This window comes from Equus caballus, chromosome 10 (assembly GCF_041296265.1).
Source record: "Equus caballus isolate H_3958 breed thoroughbred chromosome 10, TB-T2T, whole genome shotgun sequence".
NCBI lineage: Eukaryota > Metazoa > Chordata > Mammalia > Perissodactyla > Equidae > Equus > Equus caballus.
The window spans coordinates 44,982,438-45,000,911 of NC_091693.1; the positions used below are offsets into that span (position 1 = coordinate 44,982,438).

Consider the following 18,474-nt stretch of genomic DNA (forward strand, 5'->3'; position numbering starts at 1 on the left):
TAAATTAAATTTGCTTTTGTGGGTCCCTTCTGTGGCTAATTTTTATATGTCACCCTCCTTTTTCTTTTTTTAAAGCTGTGTGGTAATTAGTTGCCATGGCTATATTTGAGCTTGTTTGAAAACTAGGAATACGTATTAGTTTGCTCCTTGATAAATTCGTTTGAAAGAAGTTAATCTGAATTTAAAATAAAGCTAGATTTAACAGCATATATAAGGTATAAACAATTTTGATGAATACATACGCAAAATGTTATTTAACTTACTAATGATTAGTGTCATTCATATCAGATCGGGACATTTGGATTCTTTGAGAAAAGTAGGTTTTAAAATAAAATCTTAATTTAGTATCAATGAATACACATGGAATTTCTCTTCTTTTCAGTGCGTATTGTTGAGAATGTAGGGAAAATAGAGATTGTTCTAAAGAAAAAAGAGAATACTTCTTGGAAATGTCTTGGTCATCCCCTGGAGAATCATAATTCACTTGTTCCAAAGAAGGATGCAGGTATGCTGTGCTGTTATTGAGTTCTGTGCTCATGAAATTGTTGTGTTAGTGGCACAACTGTGCCAGAGTTTGGAAGGCCACTTTGGAGTGAGTCAAAGGGTCCTTGTTATCTCCCTCTAAAAAGTTGAAAAGTGACATTGTATCTGTTGTCCACTTTTTTAATTGAGAGATAATTGACATATAACATTATATTATTTTCAGGTGTGTAACTTGATGATTTGGTATTTGTATGTGTTGTGAAATGATCACCACAATAAGTCTAGTTAATATCTGTCACCGTACAGTTACCAAAAAAATTTTTTCTTGTGATGAGGACTTTTAAGATCTACTCTCTTAGCAACTTTCACATATGCATTACAGTATTATTAACTGTGGTCACCATAGAGTACATTACATCCCTGTGACTTACTTATTTTACAGCTGGAAGTATATAGCTTTTGACCCCCTTAACCCATTTCACCCACCTCCTACTTCTGGCAACCACCAATCTGTTCTCTGTATCTATGAGCTCAGTATATTTGTTTCTTTGTTTTTTAGATTCCACATATAAGTGAGATCATACAGTATTTGTCTTTCTCTAACTTATTTCACTTAGCCTAATGCCCCCAAGGTCCACCTGTGTTGTTGCAAATGGCAAGATTCCATTCTTTTTAATGGCTGAATAGTATTCCACACATCTTCTTTATCCATTCATCCATCAGTGGACACTTAGGTTGTTTCTGTATCTTGGCTTTTGTCAATAATGCTGCAGCGAACATTGAGGTGCATATGTATTTTCAAATTAGTGTTTCATTTTCTTCAAATAAATACCCAGAAGTGGAATTGCTGGGTCTTATGGTAGTTCTATTTTTAATTTTTTGAGGAACTTCCATACTGTTTTCCATAGTGGGTGCACCAATTTACATTCCCACCAACAGTGCACATGGATTCCCTTTCCTCCAATACATGTTATTTCTTGTCTTTTTGATAATAGTCATTCTAACAGGTGTGAGGTGTATCTCATTGTGGTTTTGATTTGCATTTCCCTGATGCTTAGTGATGTTGAGCATCTTTTCAAATACCTGTTGGCCATCTGTATGTCTTCGGAAAAATGTCTACAGTCATGTGCCACATGATGACATGTTGGTCAATGATGGATGGCATATTTGACGGTGGTCCCATAAGATTGGTACAATATAGCCTAAGTGTGTAATAGGCTATACCATACAGGTTTGTGTAAGTCTACTCTGTGATGTTCACACAATGACAAAATTGCCTAATGACACATTTCTCAGAATATATCCCCATTGTTAAGAGACGAATGACTGTATTCAGATCTCTGCCCATTTTTGATCAGACTGGTTTTTTGCTATTAAGTTGTATGCTTTTAGAATCAGGTTCAAAAAATCGTTACCAAGACCAATGTCAAGGAGCTTATTACTGCCTGTGTTTTCTTCTAGGTGTTTTTATGGTTTCAGGTCTTAGATTTAAGGCTTTAATCCATTTTGAGTTAATATTTGTGTATGGTGTTAGATAGCAGTCTAGTTTGATTCTTTTGTGTATGGCTGTTCAATTTTCCCAGCACCATTTATTGAATGGACTGTCTTTTCCTGATTGTATATTCTTGCCTTCTTTGTAATAAATTAATTCACCATATATACCTGGGTTTATTTCTGAGCTCTCTATTCTGTTCTATTGGTCTATGTGTCTGTTTTTGTGCTGATAGCATGCTATTTTGATTACTGTAGCTTTGTAATATAGTTTGAAATCAGGGAGCATGATGCCTCCAGCTTTGTTCTTCTTTTTCAAGATTCCTTTGGCTATTTGGGGTCTTTCATGTTTCAATAGAAATTTTAGGGTTTTTGTTCTATTTCTGTGAAAAATATCACTGGAATTTTGATAGGGATTGCATTGAATCTGTAGATTGCTTTGGATAGTATAGACATTTTAACAATATTAATTCTTCCAATCCATGAGCATGGAACATCTTTCTATTTTTTTGTGTCTTTTTCAGTTTCTTTCATCAGTGTCTTCTAGTTTTCGGCATACAGGTCTTTCATCTCATTGGTTAAATTTACTCCTAGGTATTTTATTCTTTTCGATGCAATTGTAAATGCAATTTTTTCTTAATTTCTCTTTCTGATAGTTTGTTATTGGTGTATAGAAATCCAACAGAATTTTTGTATGTTGATTTTGTATCATGCAGCTTTATTGAATTCATTTATTAGTTCTAACAGTTTTTTGGTAGCATCTTTATAGAGTTTTCTTATGTAATATCGTATTGTCTGCAAATAGTGACAGTTTCACTTCTTCCTTTCCAATTTGGATGCCTTTTATTTCTTTTTCTTGCTCTAATTGCTCTGCCTAGGATTTCCAATACTTTGCTGACTAAAAGTGGTGAGGGTGGACATTCTTGTGTTGTTCCTCATCTTAGAGGAAAAGCTTTCAGCTTTTCACTGTTGAGTATGATGTTAATTATGGGCTTGTCACAGATGGCCTTTATTATATTGAGATATGTTCCCTCTGTACTGAGTTTGTTGAGAGTTTTTATCATAAATGAGGTTGAATTTTGTCACATGCTTTTTTTGCATCTATCGAGATGATCGTATGATTTTTATCCTTTATTTTGTTAATGTGGTGTATCACATTGATTGATTTGCAGACTTTGAATCATTCTTGTATCCCCAGAATAAATCGCACGTGATCATTGTGTATGATCCTTTTAATGCACTGTTGAATTCAGTTTGCTAATATTTTGTTGAGGATTTTTGCATCTATGTTTGTAAGGGATATTAGCCTGTAATTTTCTTTTCTTGTGGTGTCCTTGTCTGGTTTTGGTATCGTGGTAATGTTATCCTTGTAAAATGAGTTTGGAAGCATTCCCTCCTCTTCTATTTTTTGGACTTTTGTTTTTTAGGAGGTTTTTGATTACTGATTCAATCTCCTTACTAGTAACTTGTCTATTCAGATTTTCTATTTCTCCATGATTCAGTATTAGAAGGTTGTATGTTTCTAGGAATTTATCCATTTCTTCTACATTATCCAGTTTATTGGTATATAGGTTTTCATAGTATTCTTTTATGATGCTTTGTATTTCTGTGGTATCAGTTATAACATCTCCTCTTTCATTGCTGATTTTATTTGAGCCCTCTCTTTTTTTCTGGTAAGTCTAGTAAAGATTTGTCAGTTTTATTTATCTTTTCAAAGAACCAGCTCTTAGTTTCATTGATCTTTTCAATGATCTCTTTTATTGTCTTTTTAGTCTTTATTTAATTTATTTCCCCTATCTTTATTATTTCCTTCCTTCTACAAACTTTGGGCTTCATTTGTTCTTCTTTTTCTAGTTCCTTGCAGTGTAAACTTAGGTTGTTTATTTAAAATTTTTTTTTGAGGTAGGCATTTAGCACTGTGAACTTCCCTCTTAGAATGGCTTTTGCTGCATCCCATAAATTTTAATATATTGTATTTCCATTTTCATTTGTCTCAAGGTATTTTTTGATTTCTTCATTGATCCATTGGTTGTCAGTAGCATGTTGTTTAATCTCTATGTATTTGTGAATTTTCCACTTTTCTTCTTGTAATTGATTTCTTTTCACACCTTGTGGTCAGAAAAGATGCTTGATATGATTCAGTCTTTTAAAATGTATTAAGACTTGTTTTGTGGCCTAACATGTGATCTATACTCAAGAATGTTTCATGTGCACTTGAGAAACATGTGTATTCTGCTGCTTTTGGGTAGAATGTTCTATATAGGTATGTCTGTTAAGTCCTTCTGCTCTAATATGTTGTCTAAGGCCAATGTTTCTTTATTGATTCTCTGTCTGGATGATCTATTCATTGATGTAAGTGATATATTAAAAGTCCCCTACTATTATCGTATTACTATCAATTTCTCCCTTTAGGTCTGTTAATATTTGCTTTATATATTTAGGTGCTCCCCTGTTGAGTGCATAAATATTCAGAAATGTTAAATGCTCTTGTTGGGTTCACCTCTTTGTCATTATGTAATGCCCTTCTTTGTCTCTGATTACAGTCTTTGTTTTAAAGTCTATTTTGTGTGATATAAGTATAGCTACCCCAGCTTTCTTTTGGTTTCCATTTGCATAGAAAAATCTTTTTCTATCCCTTCACTTTCAGTCTGTGTGTGTCCTTACATCTGAAGTGAGTCTCTTGGGTAGCATGTAGATGGTTCTTGGTTTTTTATCCATTCACTTGTCCTATGTCTTTAGATTAGTCCATTTACATTTAAAGTGATTATTGATAGATATGTACTTATTTTGTTATGTTTTTCTGGCTGTTTTGTAGTTCCTCTAGTTCCTTTCTTTTTCTTTTGCTGTCTTCCTTTGTAGTTTGATGATTTTCTTTAGTGATATGCTTAGATCCTTTTCTCATTATCTTTTGTGTATCTACTATAGATTTTTGCTTTGTGGTTACCATGAGGCTTATATATAACAGCCTATATTTGTAACTTAAATTGTAGCAATTTAAGGTGATGGCAACTTAAGTTTGGTCTCATTCTAACATTCTACATTTTTACCTCTCCTTTTTATGGGTTTTTTTTCACATTTTACATCTTTTTATCTTGTGTATGCCTTAACTAATTATTGAGGTTATAGTTATTTTTACCACTTTTGCCTTTAACCTTCCTACTAGCTTTATAAGTGATTAATCCACTACCTTTACTATATGTTTACCTTTACCAATGAAATTTGTGCTTTCATATGTTTTCTTGTTACTAATTAGCATACTTTCTTTTCAGCTTAAAAAAGTCCCTTTAACATTTCTCGTAAGGCAGGTTTACTGGTGATGAACTCCTTTAGCTTTTGCTTGTCTGGAAAACTGTTTTATTAATAGAGATTAAATTTCTGACTCTACTATCTAATGTTTAAGCAGAACAAACTCATTAGGTAATGATACCTGAATGAGGAAGCCCACTTGTGCTTAGACTGTTGTCCGACCATTCACTCCTATAGGTTCCTTTTTATAAAAGGTTCAAAAAACGAGTTTAAGTTTATGCCTTGTATGCCCATCTCAGACTTTTATATTAAAGAAGACATGTTTATTGTTTTTCTGCTTCCCTGAACCAGTTTCTCAGTTTACTCCCAAAGGATGTAATTCATTTCCTTTCTTTGTTTTATTTCTTCTTTCATTTCCTTTCTTCCTTTATTTTTTTAAGCCTTTTATCTAAGTATAGCATATTTACAGAAAAGAGTGCATATTATAAGTGTTCTATTGATAAATTTTCACCTAGTGAACACATTCTATATTTTCTCTCTGGATTTTGGTAGGATTTGCTCCTTGTTCCAAGTGTTTTTAAATTTCACAATTTGGTATGCCTTAGTATGGGTCTATTTTCATCCTTTGTGCTGGTTGTCCTTCTCGTGTGCTGTCTTTTCATTATGGAAACTTAGCACCTTCAAGTGTGGGAAATATTGATTTTCCTTCCCTTTATGGTCTGGTTTTGCTTTCTAGAAGTATTCTTATTTTAAACCTCCTTAACAGGTCCTCTAGTTAGCTTATCTTTTCTCTTATTTTCAGTTTTATCCTTTTGTTCTATTTTTGGGGGAGATTTCTTCAGCTGTGTCTTCCTGCTCTTCTGTTGAGTTACTGATTTCTGCTATCATATTTTTAACCTCTAAGAACTATTTTGACTTCTGTTTCTTTGTTTTAGCATCTCATTCTCCCTAGCTTCTCTTCTCTTTTTAAGTATTACTGATAACGTTTTAGAGTTGTCTTCTCCCTGTGTAACCTCTGTGTCCCCAAAGTTTGTTTTTTTGTTTTGGTCTGCCTTTCATATTAGATGCTTCCTTTGTATGTATGCTGATCCTTGACTGTCTGCTCATATTTCAGGGTGGAACTCAAAAAGCTGATTGGAAACTCTATGCATGTGGGTGTTACTTGTTGACAGTAATATTCACTATATGGCTGGATCATTTCCTTGGGAAAAGTTTAATGCCAGTATTTTGTTAGATCTCCAGAGTAAACAATCTCCTACCTTACACTCAACATTTTAGAAATCATGTAGGGAAAGAAGGATGGGTGTCTGTAAAATTAATATCCTTTGCTTTTTTCCTAGTATACTATACTAGTTTGCTAGGGCTGCCATAAAAAATGCCACAGGCTAGGTGGTCTCACAGCAGAAATTTATTTTCTCACAGCTCTGGAAGCTAGAATTCTGAGATCATGGTGTTGGCAAGGTTGATTTCTTCTGAGGCCTCTCACCTTGGCTTGTAGATGGCCGTCCTCACATGGTCTTCCCTTTGTGTGTGTCTGTGTCTCTATTGCGTCTTCTTACAAGGACATCAGTCATAGTGGATTAGGGACCACACTGATGATCTCATTTCAACTTAATTACCTTTTAAAGACCCTATCTCACATTCTGAGGTACTGGGGGTTACGACTTCAATGTAAAAATAGACGGGGATACACTTCAGCCTATAACATATACCCAATCTAGAGACCCTTTGTTTTCCCTCTAAAGAGTAAACTTAGAATATTTGGCCAGAATAGGAGAAGGTCAGTCATGGGGCCTTCTAAATACTAAGTACTAAGTGCTAAGTAGAGGAGGACTTCCGAAGGGGTGAAGGGCTGGGGAAACTAGGCTTCTCAAATGAACTTTCATCCAGAAAGGAGTTTTAGCTGCACCTTCACTCTGATTGCAGAGCCTTAAAGGGGTGTTTTGTCGTGAGTGAGTCGTGTCTTGGCTTTCCGTCCCTCTAGCGTGGGATTCCGCTTTACTGAGTCTGCTGAGGCAGTCACCAGTCATTACTTGGCCTTGTCAGTTCCCAAAGTTTTCTTGCTTTTTCTTATTTGCCTTCTTCCTGTCCTTGCAGGCTTATGCCTTAAAAAACAAGCAAATACACACCAAAAACATCTTTGCTGTTATTTTAGGGGGTTAGAAGGAACTAACTGCGTTTATTCACTTTAGCATCTTTAAATATTTAAAATTACTATAAATATTTGAAATTATAAAGATATATTTGAGGATAATATTTTAATTTTCAGAAAAGTATCAGTTAGCCTTACTTTGAGTACATACTTTGTGTAGAAGGCTGTTTTCGGTACTGTGAGATAAAACAACAAAAACGCATCCGAAATCATTTTTCCCTGGTGGAAGAAAGAACATACACTGACATGAGATTAAAGCATACTTTTATTAAAAAAACAGGCCAACAAGGGCAAGTTATGTAGTACAAACTGAATATATCCTGAGGCAACCCAAAGTGAACAGATGTGGATGAGTTTGATCTTGAATGACTCCCTGAAGGAGATGAATTTCAAGCAGTGTTTTGAAAGTGACTTTAAAAAAAGAACCGACAGCAAAAAACCGCAGGGCTTTCCACGGAGAGCTTCAGATTCTTACTGAGTACTTATGGTGCCGGGCATTTTGCAGGTTGCAGAGAAAGAAAAACATAAGCCATGTGTGGGAACGGTCAGATAGATTAATGGTACCGGAGCATGAGGTCTGAATTTCCTGGTATTAGACAGAGAGAGAGCATAAAGGAATAGCAGCGTGATCTGGCGGATCAGAAGAGAATAGGTAAAAGACAATGAAAATGAAAAGAAATGTTACTAAAATAAAATCTCTTCCCCTGAAATTATCTGTCTAGTGATTGAGAAAGCTTAGGCAGACCAGCTAAAACCTAATAAATGATCCCCAGAAGCAAGGCTGACCTTCATTTGGAAATGGTTAGAATGAGCATCGTCTAGGTATTCTTCCCTGTAATTTCCGGAGGCTTTCCATGAACTCTTTTATCCCTGCCATAAATTTCACTTGAGTCATGAAACACCGTGGTTAGCTTTAGCTTTCTTGTCTGAAATTGAAGCCACGCATGTATTTCAGAGGTTAGAGGATATTTTTATTTATTTGACTGAATTAGCAAAGATAATTTCTTCTTTGTCCTTTCCCCTCCTTAAATCATGACAAAAACCGTAGATTTTATTCACTAGTAAAGCTGAATACTTACATCGTCAAAGTATTATTATTAACTTGCTGTCAGTAACTTCAAATGTTTACAACCCATCATGTGGTTCCTAGGTTTTCAATATATATTACTAAAATTATTGACTTTTGTGATATTAGCATCCTGGCTTCCTCTTATTGAAGTTTCTTAGCTAAAACAGTTTTAGTTTGAAAATAAATATGTAAGTTGAAGACTTTTAATATGATACCGTCTCATGTCAAATACAAAAAATTAAAATACAACAGAGAACATAATCAGAGAAGAGAAACTACTTCATTTTTACCTTTAATACAAATATAATAGGTGATATTTTAAATTGTATTAGTGGAATTAGACTACCATTTATAAATTGGATGCTTCCAATCATTTTTTTCTCCCCAAAGATGATGATTATGAGTGAGGTGTTGTGTGTGTGTCTGTGCGTGATGGTTGAGGAACTCGTTTGTCTATTAAGGATCAGAAACTAATAGATAATTGCGTTACTATTTCTGTACCCAAGCTAAAATTTTATTTTAGTTGTGATTGCCTGTAATATGAGAACTTTGATCACCAAAGGTAATTTTAAAGATTTGGCAATAAACAACTCAGTAAATGAATCTTGGGATACAAAATTGTAAACAAGATTTTTAAAACCTGTCGCAATTTTGATGTTGGCAGCCATTTATAAACCTTTAGGTTAGATATATATATTGAATCTGTAACTCTCTTAATTTAAGTCGAGCTATATGAAATTGCTGATATTTAACTATTTTTAACTTAGAAAACTGGCAGTTTTGCATGGTTTGACTTATACTTTCATCAGAACTTCCTAACTGCTGAAATCACACGCACACACCCACACCCACACCCACACGCACACACACACTGTGAAGTACTGTCTGTACTTGTAAATGTGCCTGTCACTCCACCGTAAGCAGTCATTTAACTGAGACTTTCTGTAGGGCCCATGACTCTGCAGGTGAGCTGCTTGCTCTCACAGTGAGCAGATCTTTCTGGCAGTGTAGAAAGAGCCACCCTCGGCTCTCCCCAACACTTGCCTGTTCATCCCTGTTTCCTTGCTGCCTAAAACAAGCATTCAGAATGGCTAGAAATGAAGAAATATTGTGGATAGCAAATAAAACTTCACTGTGCTTTGTTCTCTTAAGTTATCTCCTCTGCCTAGCAGAGTTCTTGCTCACACCGTATCTATACAGTCCTTTGGCATCTTGCTGTCGTATTTTAACTTCTATCAGAATGGGCCAAAAATGAAATCTGAAAAACCACAGAATAGATGGGGCAGACTTTAAGTGAGTAAGAAATTATTTACTATATTAAAAGACAAAACAGAAGGAGTTTAAAAACTTGGAATTCAGGTGATTCAGGCACTTCAGTGTGTAATGTGGGCTGAATCATTCGTTATGGAACATGAGCAGAAAGATGATAGGTTTAAAAATGCTCAAATTTAGTGACAATCTTGCTAAATGGTGTGTTTCTAAGGCCCCATTTAATCTAGTCTTGGAGAAAGAGATGCCTTTCTCCTAGTTTAACACTAATGTTTAGCTCTACAAAACCCTCACCTTGAAAGATTCAGTTTACAGCAGTCTAGTTGAGGTAGCAAAACATCTTAATACACTTTAAGAATATTTTGACAATAATAGCTAGAACAAAAAGGAATCTCTGCTTTACTGTCAATTTCATAATACTAATTTAAAAATCATGTATGGGGCCTGGCCTGGTGGTGTAGTGGTTAAGTTCGCATGCTCCACTTTGGCAGCCCGGGCTTTTCAGGTTAGGATCCCTGGAGTGGACCTAGCACCGCTCGTCAAGCCATGCTGTGGCAGCGTCCCACATAAAATAGAGGAAGACTGGCACAGATGGTAGCTCAGCGACAATCTTCCTCAAGCAAAAAGAGGAATGTTGGCAACAGATGTTAGCTCAGGGCCAATCTTCCTCACCAAAAAAACCCCCACAAAAATCATATGTGGAAATTTGCCATCTTTGAGCATTCTGCTTCATCATGTTTTACCCCCATATATGAATAGATATGTGCCCATAGATCTTTATCAATCCTAGTGTTTGAAGATGTGTTGTGAATGTATTTTTATTCATATATATAAGAGTGGTTTGGGTGAGGATGATAAAACTATACTACTAGAGACTAAATGAAAGTCTTATCAAAGTTAGTGAAAAGATTGAATAATTTTTTTAAAAACAACAAAATTAATGCAGTTATGTAATACTTGTAAGAGCATGTAATAACTCAAACTTTGTTGTTTCGTCGGTGTAGCAACGTATTCTAAGGACTTTATGAATTTGAGCATCAGTAGTCAAAATGTTAAACATTTGTACAGTGCTTAAAAATAATTTGTACTCAAGTGTTCTGAACATCATCCCTGCCGTCAAGTCCATTGCCCATCAAGGTCCCTGTCTTGGCAGAAACAGATAGCTAACAAGGCTGAATCAGCCTGGCCCCTACTATAGGAACTGTGACAGATTCTAAAAAGAATGTCTGTTGAATTGATGGCTGTAGGTTGTGGTGTTTTCTGTGAGGACATATCTAGATATGTATATTAATATATTTTTAAGTATTGTAGATGTTAGTATGTTTAGGGCTGTTTCCTTTCCAACGACTGCATCTTTAAGTGTGTAGTCCCAGTAATTGGTTGCTCTACGTTGCTTCAGGGAGATGGTGGAGGAATAAATGAGTAAAGGTAGATTGCAAATTGGGAGGTAAGTAAATGGCATTTAGATAGCTGAAAGTAGTAAAGAGTGCTAAGAAGAAGTACGATTGAGCAGAACAATAGGGAAGGAGGATATTCAAGAAGATGTACCTGGGATGAATCTTGACTTGCTAAGCTGGTTCCTTAATTTGGACATTAAATCGTTAGTAGGGAGTTATAAAGGCTGGAGGAAATCTGTAATTATTTGTGCTTGAACTGACATGGTTAAAAAAAAGAGGAAGACACTAAAGACTCCCTTGCTAGTCTGGAAGAGTGGCTCTCATACATTTTGAACAAGGCCTGTGAATTTGGGCAAGAAACTCTGATAACTTCTTGCCCCATTCCACATCTTCTCCAGCCGCTCTGTGACCTTGGGCAAGCTGTTTAACTTCTGTAGCCTGTTTCCAGTAGGGAAAATCAGAGTGGATAGGTGCGTACCAGCGTACTGAGTTCACCCAGGGGTTGAAGGCCAGATGGAGGGCAGTGTGGACTCCTAGTCCAGTGTTTTCTGTTCTATCTCCCACTGAAGACTTTGTCTATATTTTAAGCTTGTGAAATCCTGTTACTTAGAAGGAAAAATATAGTTTCTTTTCAACAAGAAGAAAAAGGTATGCCCAAATTGTCACATTATCCTCAGTGTTTCAGTATCACCCCAAGTAACATTATATGTATGTTATTAAAAGAAGTGAGGTATTTTGGGCAGAAATTTTTCTGTCTTATGTTTTTGTTTCACCATCTTATGTTTATTTTCAATTTCTCATTTTCTTGTATAATTATCTGTACTTACAAAGCTGAAAACCTGACACTTAAATAATGGCATTATCCAGACTGAAGTAGCAAGCTCATCTACTTTATCCTTTTTATTCCTTCTTTTTCAGTTCCATCTGTTTATGCTGTCTCTGTCCTCAGTGCAATTGAAAGATGAAACCTTTCTTAAATTTGTCTTAAAACTTTTAGGACCTCTAGTTAGAATGTATTTCTTTTTTTTTTCAAATTCTTAACTTTTTTTCCAATTATTTTATAAGTGAAAATTATTAAACTGTCATAATGGTTTATAAGATTGATTAATTTCAGGTATACATTATTTATCAGTTTCTATATAGACTGCATTGTCCTCACAACAAGTAATCCAGTTTTAATCGGTCACCATACATATGTGCCTCTTTACCCCTTTCACCCGTCCCCCAGCTCCCTTCCCCTCTGGTAACCAATAATCTATTCTCTTTATCCATGTGTTTGTTTATCTTCCAAACATGAGTAAAATCATGCAGTATTTGCCTTTCTCAGTCTGGCTTATTTCACTTAACATCATGCCTTCAAGGTCCATCCATGTTGTTGCAAATAGGACGATTTTGTCTTTTTTATGGCTGAGTAGTATTCCATTGTATATACGTACCACATCTTCTTTATCCATTGATCCATAGAAGAGCACGTGTATTGCTTCCAGGACCTGGCTATTGTGAATTATGCTGCAGTGAACACAGAGGTGCATAAATCTCTTTGAATTGTTGATTTCAGGTTCTTTAGATAAATACCCAGTAGTGGGATAGCTGGGTCATATAGTATTTCTCTTTTTGATTTTTTGGGAAATCTCCATGCTATTTTTCATAATGGCTACACCAATTTGCATTCCTACCAACAATGTATGAGGGTTCCATTTTCTCCACATCCTCTCCAACATCTGTTGTTTTTTATCTTGGTAATTATAGCCATCTGACAGGTGTAAGGGGATATCTCATTGTAGTTTTGATTTGCATATCCATAATAATTAGTGATACTGAACATCTTTTCATGTGTTTATTGGCCATCTGTATATCTTCTTTGGAAAAAATGTCTGTTCATATCCTCTGCCCATTCTTTGATTGGGTGGTTTGTTTTTAGGTTGTTGACTTGTATGAGTTCTTTATATATTTTGGAAATTAACCCTTTGTTAGATATATGATTTGCAAATATTTTCTCCCAGTTGGTGGGTCATCTTTTTGGTTTGTTTATGGTTTCCTTTGCCTTGCAGAAGCTTTTTATTCTGATGTAGTCCCATTTGTTTATTTTTTCTTTTATTCCCCTTGCCTGAGTAGACATGGTTTTTGAAAAGATGCTGCTAAGACCAATGTCAGAGAGTGTGCTGCCTATATTTTCTTCTAGGAATTTTATGGTTTCAGGTCTTACATTCAAGTCTTTAATCCATTTTGAGTTGGTTTTTCTGTATGGTGCAAGATAATGGTCCATTTTCATTCTTGTGTGTGTGGCTGTCCAGTTTTCCCAACATCATTTATTAAAGAGACTTTCCTTTCTTCATTGTATTCTTCTTGGCTCCTTTGTCGAAGATTAACTATCCATAGATGTGTGATTTTATTTCTGGGCTTTCAGTTCTGTTCTGTTGATCTGTGTGTCTGTCTTTGTGCCAGTACCATGCTGTTTTGATTACTGTAGCTTTATAGTATATTTTGAAGTCAGGGATTGTGATGCCTGAAGGCTGTTCTTTTTTCTCAGGCTTGCTTTGGCTATTCAAGGTCTTTTGTTGCCCCATATAACTTTTAGGATTCTTTGTTCTATTCCCATGAAGGATGTCATTGGGATTCTTATTGGGATTGCATGGAATCTATAGATTGCTTTAGGTAATATGTTCATTTTTAATTATGTTTATTCTTCAAATTCCTGAACATGGAATATCTTTGTCTTTTGTGATTTCTTTCAACAATGTTTTATGGTTTTCACCTCCTTGATTAATTTATTCCTAGATATTTTATTCTTTTTGTTGAGATTCTGAATGGGATTGTATTCTTGACTTCTCTTTCTGCTAGTTCGTTATTAGTGTATAGAAAAGTAACTGATTTTTCTAAGTTGATTTTCTACCCTGCAACTTTGCTGTGGTTGTTCATTATTTCTAATAGTTTTCTGGTGGATTGTTTAGGCTTTTATATATATAGAATCATGTCATCAGCAAACAGTGAGAGTTTCATTTCTTCCTTTCCAATTTGGATTCCTTTTACTTCTTTCTCTTGCTTAATTGCTCTGGCCAAAACCTCCAGTACTATGTTGAATAGGAGTGGTGAGAGTGGGCACCCTTGTCTTGTTCCTGTTCTCCCAGGGGTGGCTTTCAGTTCTTCACCATTAAGTATGATGTTGGCTGTGGGTTTGTCATATATGGCCTGTATTATATTGAGGCACTTTACTTTTATACCCATTTTATTGAGAGTTTTTATTGTAAATGGATGTTGGATCTTGTCAAATGCTTTCTCTGCATCTATTGAGATAATAATGTCATTTTTATTTCTCATTTTGTTAATGTGGCATATCACCTTGATTGATTTGCAGATGTTGAACCATCCCTGTGTCCTGGGTATACATCACACTTGATCATAGGTTATGATCCTTTTAATGTATTACGGTGTTCGGTTTGCCAATATTTTGTTGAGTATTTTTGCATCTTTGTTCATCAGTGATATTGGCCTGTTATTTTCCTTCTTTGTGCTGTCCTTGCCTCCTTTTGGTATCAGGGTAATATTGGCCTCATAGAATGTGTTACAAAGCATTCTATCTTCTTCAATTTTTTGGAATAGTTTAGGAAGGATAGGTATTAACTCTTCTTTGTATGATTGGTAGACTTCTCTGGAGAAGCCATCTGGTCCTGGACTTTTGTTTTCTGAAAAGTTTTTAATTACTGTTCAATCTTTTTACTTGTGTTTGATCTATTCAGATTCTTTATTTCTTCTTGATTCAGTTTTAGGAGGTTGTATGAGTATAAGAATTTATCCATTTCTTCTAGGTTATTCAGGTTGTGGGCATATAGTTTTTCATAGTATTCTTTTGTAACCCCCCCTTTTTTTTTTGAGGAAGATTAGCCCTGAGCTAACTGCTGCCTGTCCTCCTCTTTTTTTTTTGCTGAGGAAGTCTGGCCCTGAGCTAACATCCATGCCCATCTTTCTCTACTTTATATGTGGGACGCCTACCACGGCATGGCGTGCCAAGCGGTGCCATGTCCACACCTGGGATCCGAACCAGTGAACCCCGGGCCACTGAGAAGCGGAACATGCACACTTAACCGCTGCACCACCGGGCCAACCCCTCTTTTATAACCCTTTATATTTCCATGGTGTGCGTTGTAATTTCTCCTCTGTGATTTCTAATTTTATTTATTTCAGCCTTCTCACTCTTTTTCTTAGTTTGGTTAAAGGTTTCTCAATTTTGTTTATCTTCTCAAAGAAGCAGCTCTTAGTTTCATTCACCCTTTCTACTATTTTTTTTTAGTCTCTATTTCATATATTTCTGCTCTTATTTTTGTTATTTCTCTCCTTCTGACTTTGGGCTTTGTTTGTTCTTATTTTTCTAGTCCTTTTAGGCGTTGTTTAAGGTTACTTATTTGAAATTTTTCTTGTTTGTTGAGATGGGCCTGTATTGCTATGAATTTCCCTCTTATAACTACTTTTGCTGCAACCCATAAGAGCTGATATGTTGTGCTTTCATTTTCATTTGTCTCCAGGTATTTTTAAATTTCTCTTTTGATTTCTTCATTGATCCAATGGTTGTTCACTAGCATGTTGTTTAGACTCCACATATTTGTGCCTTTCCCAGCTTTTTTCTTGTAGCTAATTTCTAGTTTCATAGCATTGTGGTTGGAAAAGATGCTTGATTTCAATCTTCTTAAATTTATTGAGACTTGCCTTGTTTCCCAAGATATAGTCTATCTTTGAGAATGTTCCATGTGCACTTGAGAAGAATGTGTATTCTGCTTTTTTTGGATGGAGTGCTCTCTATCTGTTAAGTCCATCTGATCAAGTGTTTCATTTAAATCCACTATTTCCTTGTTCACTTTCTGTCTGATCGACCTATCTGTTGATGTAAGTGGGGTGTTGAGGTCCTGTAATATTATTGTGTTGCTGTTAATTTCTCCCTGTAGGTCTGTTAATAGTTGCTTTATGTACTTTGGTGGTCCTGTGTTAGGTGCATATATAATTCTAAGTGTTATGTCCTTTAGGTGGAAAGTCCCTTTTATCATTATATAATACCCCTCTGTGTCTCTCATTGTCTTTTTTATCTTGAAGTTCTGCTTTGTCTGATATAAATACTGAAACAACTGCTTTCTTTTGTTTGTCATTTTCTTGAAATATTGTCATCCATCCCTTTACTCTGAGCCTGTGTTTGTCTGTAGAGCTGAGATGTGCTTCCTGAAGGCAGCGTATTGTTGCTTGTTTTTTAATCCATCCAGCTACTCTTTGTCTTTTGATTGGAGAATTCAACCCATTTACGTTTAGAGTATTTATTGATATATGAAGGCTTAATACTACCACCTTTTCTCTTGTTTTCTGGGTGCTCTGTATTTCCATTTATTCTCTTCCTTAATGTATTTCTGACTGCCATTTCAGTTTGTTGGTTTTGTGATGGTTTTCTCAGTTTTCTATTTATTTATGAATTGTGTCTCTGCTCTGATTTTTTTGTTTTTGGTTACCATGAGGTTTGTATAAAAGCTCTCATAGCTGAGATAGTCTATTTTTTGATAGCCTCTTAGCTCCATTAGCTGAAGCAGGTTCCACCCCTGTCCTCTTCCCCTTCTGAATTATTGTTGTCAGAAATTATTCTGTTTTGTGGTGTTAGTTTGTGACTGAGTTGAAGTGTTTATAGTTACTTTTAATGCTTTCCTTCCATTTATCATTTTTTTTGGATGAGGAAGATTGGCCCTGAGCTAACATCTGTTGGCAGCCTTCCTCTTTTTCCCTGAGGAAGATTGTCACTGAGCTAACATCTATTCCAATCTTCCTCTATTTTGTATGTGGGACACTATCACAGCATGGCTTTGATGAATCGTGTGTAGATCTGTGCCCAGGATCCAAACCTGCAAAACCTAGGCTGCCAAAGCAGGGTGTGCAAAGTTAACCACTATGCCACCAGGCTCGCCCCTCCTTCCATTTATCTTTTAAGTTATAATTACTTATTTGCTACCCTGTTCTGAAACAGAACTGCAGTTTTCTGATTTTGTCTGTTTATTTCCTTGCTGAAAGCTTTGTAGACCTTTCCCTTTTTGTTTCTGGTATGAGGGCATCCTTGATCATTTCTTGTAGGGGAGGTCTACTGGCAGTTAACTCCTTCAACTTTTGTTTATCTGGGAAAGCTTTTAGTTCACCATCATATGTGAAGGGTAGTTTTGCTAGATAGAGTATTCTTGGCTGAAAGCATTTGTCTTTCAGTATTTTGCATATATCATTCCAATCTCTCCTATCCTGTAAGCTTTCTGCCGAGAAATCTGCTGAAAGCCTGATATAGGTTCCTTTGTAGGTTATTTTCTTCTGCCTTGCTGCTTGTAATATTTTTTCTTTGTCATTGACTTTTGACAGTTTTAATATTATATGCCTTGGAGAAGGTCTTTCTGCATTGACGTAATTAGGAGCTCTGTTGGCTTAATGTAGTTGTAAGTCCAGATCCTTTCCCAGGTTTGGGATATTCTCAGCTATCATTTCTTTGAACAAGCTCTCTGCTCCTTTCTCCCTCATTTCTCCTTCTGGAATACCAATAATCCATATGTTATTTTCCTAATTGAGTTGGATATTTCTTGAAGAATTCCTTCATTTTTTTTAAAACCATAATTTTCTCTCCTCCTCCTCTGCATGAAGCATTTCTATCCTCTGAATCACTAATCCTTTCCCCCATAATGTAACCTCTGTTTTATAAGGATTCTAGATTATTTTTTATTTCATTAATTGTGTTCTTCATATCCAGAATTCCTGCTTGGTGTTTTTTTAATACTTTCAATCTCTTTGGTGAAGTATTCCTTCTTCAGAATAATTTCATTCCTGAGCTCATTGAACTGTCTGAGTTTTCTTTTAGCTCATTGAGTTTGTTTATGACAGCTGTTTTGAATTATCTCTCATTTAGATTGTAAATTTCTGTGACTTCAGGATTGGTTTCTGAAGACTTGTCATTTTCCTTCTGCTCTGAATTGTTGCTGTAGTTTCTCATGTTATTTGATGAACTAATCAATTTCCTGGCACATGAGTAGTAGTATCAGGTTGCAGATTCCACCTGCTACTGCTGGAGGGAAGCAGGAGCTGTGTCTCTGAATGCACCCTATATGCTGGAAATTGTGCAGGTATGGTGGGTGCTTCTGCCAGCTGGGAGAGCATTTCTGCATATTTGCATATCTGCCACTTCCTCTTCTTACAGTCATGCCGTCTGCTATGCTTGGTGTGCAGGGCTTCATGGATTCCAAGCCATGGCCATTTGTTGGACCACAGTGGCACAGTGGGCACTCCCGCTGGCCAGGAAAGCATTCACAGTTGGGCTCAGGGCTGCCGCCACCTCTTTACAGTTGTACTGAGGCATGTTCCCACTTGTG

The 18,474-nt window shown here is 35.9% G+C and overlaps 1 protein-coding gene across 4 annotated transcripts in view; it reads left to right on the forward strand.

The window, feature by feature from the left end:
- Window positions 1-18,474, forward strand: part of CYB5R4 (cytochrome b5 reductase 4) — a 97,132-nt gene that overhangs the window by 48,743 nt on the left and 29,915 nt on the right. For all 4 annotated transcript variants that reach the window (XM_070223519.1, XM_023650752.2, XM_001499913.7 and 1 more), the window contains exon 10: window positions 383-505. In XM_070223519.1, coding sequence (XP_070079620.1) covers window positions 383-505 — 123 coding nt within the window. The remainder of the gene's footprint in view (window positions 1-382; window positions 506-18,474) is intronic.